The sequence below is a fragment of the Diospyros lotus genome, chromosome 13, assembly GCF_014633365.1.
Source record: "Diospyros lotus cultivar Yz01 chromosome 13, ASM1463336v1, whole genome shotgun sequence".
Lineage (NCBI taxonomy): Eukaryota > Viridiplantae > Streptophyta > Magnoliopsida > Ericales > Ebenaceae > Diospyros > Diospyros lotus.
In genome coordinates, this window is record NC_068350.1 from 25,681,099 (window position 1) to 25,687,680 (window position 6,582).

At 38.5% G+C, this 6,582-nt stretch overlaps 1 protein-coding gene across 1 annotated transcript in view; it reads left to right on the forward strand.

Moving 5' to 3' along the window:
- The first annotated feature begins 3,277 nt into the window (after positions 1-3,277).
- The window catches only part of LOC127788144 (uncharacterized), a 15,092-nt gene continuing 11,787 nt past the window's right edge, over positions 3,278-6,582 (forward strand). The window contains exon 1 of the mRNA XM_052316255.1: positions 3,278-3,618. Coding sequence (XP_052172215.1) covers positions 3,278-3,618 — 341 coding nt within the window. The remainder of the gene's footprint in view (positions 3,619-6,582) is intronic.

Sequence of the window (6,582 nt, forward strand, 5' to 3'; positions counted from 1 at the left end):
AAACAAATGCATGAACAAGCTAAAAATAATGATGAGATGTTATGTAGTTTCTCCCCCTCTGTGGAAGCCCATGCCAGGGTGTTGCAATCACCCCTACACCGACATGTCCAACACACCAAATCCATTTCACGGTCCCCGACATACATGTTAGCCCCCTGAACTTGCCACAACCATAAATGTAACGAAGCACAATGAACATAAGAAAATTATGCATGAAACATAAGGAAAAGTGAGATACAACCACAAGCCTCACACAAATGTAAGAAAACATGATCAATGTCTATCAAATAAATGCATAAACCACTCACCATAGCTTCTCACTTTTCGGTTGCACAAATTTAATGCCAAACGTCGCTCTAAGTGAACTATTCTATAAAAACTGAGACCTTTTTTAGCCGAACCTAAAATATTTTTAGATAGGTAAGTAGCCACTAAAAATAGGAGGTTGCATGAAAAATTTCAAGCCTGGAAGGCCTCTCATGTGACCACATGCACGGCCACAACGGGCTACCACACGCCTGGACGCGTAGCCCTGCTGGGCACGTGTGGCGCATGCGCCGCACGGACTTTGGACCTCGAAAATTAAAACGGCCATAACTCTTTCATTTTAACTCCGATTCGAGTGTTGTTTGAACCTATGGACTTCTATTTTGACGCTCTACGTGATTACAGAAAAAAATGAGCTTACCTTGCAGATTTGGTGACTATTTGCATGGATTTCGAGGCAGGCCCGTATCTTCGGCGGCTTGCTTTCGGCTTCCACTTGGGCAGAGTTTCCTTCCCTTCTTTCTAGCAGAGTTTCCCCTCTTTTATATGCTACCTACCCCTTCAAAGTGGTGCCCAAAAGCTTGGAAAATGGTTAGTATATATAGGCACCTTAAACCAATGAGAGCTTGTCACTTGGCTCCATGGATTTGTGCCATTTGTCTTCCTAATTATGAGAGTCCCCTTCTCTTGACAAGTGTCTCTTAAGATTGGTGATTAATCATTACTTTTGATTTTTATTTCCAAAGAGCAAATGAAGGGTTTCCATGTGTCCCAAGCTTGATTTAATTTGGGTTTGAAATCCATAGCCACTTTTGATAACTTTTGGAATCTAAAGTTAGTTTTAATAGAACTTTGAAGTCCATTGCACTTAGGTCCTCTAAAGATCCTTGAATCTCACAAATTCCCGAGTCTTCGAGAACCTAAAGAAAAATCGAGACAATGCTTCATTTAATTAATGGAAATAGCTTACAAATTTTCGTGTATTACACTTCTTGTCTTCAAAGAACTGATATATACACCAAGAAATAGAATTTTGACTAATTATAACCGTTAGAGACAAGATAAAAAAAGTAGGTTTCGAAACACATATTATTGGTTATGAAACAACACATTTTTACACAGGTCTCGAAACATACATATCATGTTTCGAAACATCCAGCCTTTATAGCTGGATATGCACCAAGAGATAGAATGATTGGAAGACATCTTTTAAAAACAAAATGATTTTGTATTATTCTCCACTTACAAAATATTTTAAATTAAAATATCAGGGTATGTAGATTCAATCAAAAACTGACTTTTAAAAATAGATTTTGATTTAAAGTACAGAAGCATGCTAGTTTTTCAAATATTCTTCTGTCAGAATCAGATGTTTTGAAACATGCTATGAAGGTTTCGAAACATACTTTAAAACCATATTTCAAAACATGTTGAACAAAGTTTTTAAATGCTCTGTTGACAAAGATGATTGAGGTTTCGAAACATATGCTTAGTTTTCAATCAAGTTTCAAAATACAACTTATAAACTTATCAAACATTTGTAACCTTATCAAAAAACATTTTGAAACATGTATAAAAACATGGCAGAATGATGTTTCAAAACATGGAAAGATGGTTTCGAAACATGATGCATGAATTTTGAGATTTTCAAACATTTGAACATTCGCGCCAAAACACTAGTCATGCATGTTTCGAAATATGAAAAACTTATTTCAAAATATGAGATTTTGATAAAGATTTTTCATTCTAAGGTTGGTTTTTCATCAAACACATTTTCTTATATATCAAAAATATGATACAACAACTACCTCCGCCTAGGAAAATCGAGTTCTCAATTGAACTAGTACCAAGGACCCAACCAATATCAATCCCATCATACCCGATGGCTCCGACGAAGATGAAGGAATTAAAGAGTCAGCTTTAGGAATTGACCGATAAGGGATTTATCAGGCCAAGTACGTCGTTGTGGGGCGGGGCAATATTGTTTGTAAAGAAGAAAGATGGTAGTCTGAGGATGTGCATTGACTACCATTAATTAAACAAGGCCACGATCAAGAATAAATACCTGCTCCCGAGAATTGATGAGTTATTTGATCAATTGCAGGGAGCGAAGGTATTCTAAAAAATTTATTTAAGATCTAGATACTATCAATTGAGAATCAAGCCGGATGATATTCTGAAGGCGTCATTTTGATCAAGATATTGCCATTTTGAGTATTTGGTAATGTCGTTTGGATTAACGAACACTCCAACATCATTTATGGACCTCATGAATAGGTGTTCAGACCCTACTTAGATCGATACATGATCGTATTTATAAATGATATATTGGTGTATTCCTCGAATAAGAGTGAACATGAGGAGCACTTGAAAATAGTGTTAGAAACTCTCAGGAAACATCAATTGTATGCCAAATTCTCAAAGTGCGAGTTCTAACTATCCCAAGTTGAGTTTCTTGGGCATGTGATCTAGGCTGAAGAGATCTCAGTGAATCTAGCCAAGATTGAGGCTGTTCAGGGATGAAAGTAGCCAACGTGCGTGATTGAGGTGCGAAACTTTTTGGGATTGGCAAGCTACTATCAAAGATTCATAGAAGGGTTTTTGAAGATAGCCGCACCTATGACGAACCCTCATACGGAAAGAGGCCAAGTTCAAATGGGCTGCCAAGTGCAAGGAAATCTTTAAGGAGCTCGAGGGCAGGCTGACCTCGACACTTGTTCTTACACTGCCTAGTGGGCCAGGTGGATATGTTGGGTACACAGATGCCTCAAAGATAGGCTTGGGTTGAGTATTAATGCAACATGGTCGAGTGATCGCGTATGGGTCATGACAGTTGAAGAGGAACGCGATAAACTACTCGACTCATGATCTAGAATTAGCCGTCGTGATATATGCTTTAAAGTTGTGGAGGTACTACCTATATGGTGAAACCTTTGAGGTGTTCACAGACCACAAGAGCCTGAAATATGTGTTCTCTCAAAAAGAGTTGAACCTTAGGCAGTAATAGTGGATGGAGTTTCTCAAGGACTACGATTGCACCATTCAATATCACCCGGGCTGTGCCAATGTGGTGGCTGATGCTTTGAGTAGGAATATGCCTATTTTTATGGCCAGGTTGATGGCCCATGAGTGGCAAATGTTAGAGGCTTTTAGGCAACTAACAGTGAGTGTAGTGCCGAAGGAATCATCCATCCTTATTGTTGGCATGGTAGTCCAGTTGGACTTAGTGAACGAAATACGAGAGGCATACGTGGATGATAAACAAATATATCTATGGGTAGATGAGCATGGTCAGCCTAAGAAATCTGATTTTGAGATACATGATGGTATACTCATATTTTGGGGAAGAATGTATGTTCCCAACCAAAAGGACTTGAGACAAAGAATTTTAAACGAAGCCCATAGGACTCGATATACAGTGCACCCAAGAGCCATGAAGATGTATAGAGAACTTTGAGAAGTCTACTGGTGGTCGAGGATGAAGGTAAGTGTGGCAAGAAAGGTAGCTCAGTGAGACACATGCCAGAGAGTAAAGATCAAGCACCAGAAACCGACAGGGCTAATGAAACCTGTAGACATTCTAGAATGGAAATGGGAGCATGTCACGATGGATTTTATGACAAGGTTTCCTAGGAGTCATTAAGGAAACGATGCGATTTGGGTCATCATAGATAGGCTAACAAAGTTAGCATAATGTTTGCCTACGTGGATGGATAGGTCGATTCAAAAATTTGTTGAACAATATATTAGAGAAATAATTAGACTTCATGGCACACCAGTGAGTATAGTCTCTAATTGGGACCTGAGGTTTAACTCAAGATTTTGGGGAAGCTTATAGGAGTACATGGAACACAACTAAATCTTAATATGGCTTATCACCCACAAACTGAAGGGCAATCTGAGAGAACCATTTAGACACTTGAGGACATGTTAAGGTCTTATGCCCTAGACTTAGAGGGTAACTGGGAAGAACACATGCCGTTGGTAGAGTTTGCTTATAACAACAGCTACTATAGCAGTATAGGAATGACACCTTATGAGGCTCTGTATGGGAGAAAATGTCACTTTCCTATCTATTGGACTGAGGTAGGAGAGAGGCAAATATTAGGGCCTGAGCTGGTGCAACAAATGACAGAAAAGATCTAATAGATTCAAGAGAGAATCCGAACTGCTCAAAGTTAACAAAAGTCTTATACGGACAAAAGAAGACAGGATTTGGAATTTGAGGTGGGAGATCATGTGTATCTAAAGGTATTACCTCAGCATTTGGCGACTCAAGGGAAGAAGAAAGGTAAGTTGAGACCTCGGTTTATAGGACTCTATCCGTAATAGGGTAAGTTGAACCACTGGCTTATCATTTAGAACTTCCACCTAGCTTGTCCAACTTCCATGACATTTTTCATATATCTCAACTTCGAAGGCATATACTGGACCCGACCTAGGAAATTCAAGTAGAAATGATCGAGCTAAGAGACAATTTGACTTATCCAGAGTCACCCAGACGGATCTTGGATCGTTGCAACCAAGCTTTGAGAATAAAATCATTCCGTTGGTAAAGATTCAGTGGAGAAATCACACCAATGAAGAAGCTACGTGGGAGCTCGAGGATACAGTTAGGAAAAAATATCCCCAATTTGTAACACCGCACTTTCTCGGGCATTTTTATAACTTGGGAATCTTGAGAAATTCTTTTTATATATATATATATAACTCAACATAATATAACTCCTAAAATTTCCACCTACCTACCTAGCATTGAAAAGCATTATACACCAAATAAGCTAGACTAGGCATTCATAAATAGTGGAAGCAATGATCAAACCTAACCTCTCAACATTGATAATAAATTAGTTCTTACACCATGGACTTTCAAAAACGTTCAGAGTTCAAGTAGCAGAAATTTAAATACATCACTTTCATAATCAAATACATTATGCACTTAACAAGTGCCGTCACATACATCTTCCGCATTTACATCTACCATAACAACATCTGGGACGTTTGAATATTCTAGGGAAAAACCCAAGTTAGATGATGAATCATTTAAGTAAGGGAACAATAAACATATCTTGTGCATGGATGCAATTATGCAAAATGTCTTATTCCTTATCTTAGTTTGAGTCAACCGCACCTAACTGTTGCTCCCCATTTTTACAGCCTCCTTACAAGGCTGAGATGTATGGGTGAACCCTTGGTAGAGCAACGGTGCTAGTCCATAATCCCAAACCCTTATGCAATGTATGATCAATAATATCATCGTGAACACATGCATATTTCATCATCAATACATGTAAATGCAATCTACATGACATATTGACATCAATACATGACAACATGTTAAAACCATTTACATTAAATTTGAGTTTGGTAATTAAATTCAGTTGAGAAGTACCCCTTACCTTTTACAAAGTTTGAAAAAATCTCGAAAAGCGTGTACCATCTCGATTTTCATGCCAAATCTAAAAAATAGTACCAACTACTTCACATCAAGTCCCAAAGCACCCTATCCAATATATTTATTTAAATAATCATGAAAACCTATTTTTTCATAATTTGTTTACCTTTTTTTCTCTATTTTTCTCCAATTTTCTTCTCTAGTATTTCAAAATAAATGCCCAAATTAATATTTTTCAAATATTTTTACATGAAAATTCCTAAAATTAAATTTGGAAAATATTGAAAAAAATTCAGAAAAACCTGATTGGCCACGCGCCTACACGTGCTAGGGCGAGTGGCTGCGTGTGAGCTTCACGCGTCGGTCATCTTCCCCAGCATCGACGATGAATCCGAAAACACGGCCTTGAAGCCCTTTTCAAGTTGATGGTGAGGGTATGCTCCGATGCTCGAAAGGAGGTCCGGAGGAGCCCCGATTGACCGGTTATAGGTTTGGCCAAACCGTCCCGCCTCCCTTTTCCGACGAAGCCTCGAAACCCCCCTCAAATGGCTACCAAAATGCCTCAAATTCTCCAGAAAAGATCCTTAACTCATGGGCAACAAAAGCCCTTTATTTTCATCCATTAATTCGTTTAAAAATAGGGTCGATTTGAAGCTCAAAACTTGCAAAACCCTAAGCCACTACATCCTCTATTTATACTCAAATTCGACCCATAAAATGACTAATTTCGCATAACCCAAAGCCACTAGTGTCTTCTCTTGCCCTAGATCTGTCCAAAACGCATCAAAAGTTGCCCCAAAGGTTGATTTACAGTGGGGAAATTTTTTTAGCCATTTTGGTTGAATTTTATCCATTTTAATCATCTTTGTCGGTCATAGATCCCTCTATAAGCCAAGCTCCAGGGTCCCTTAGACCTTTAC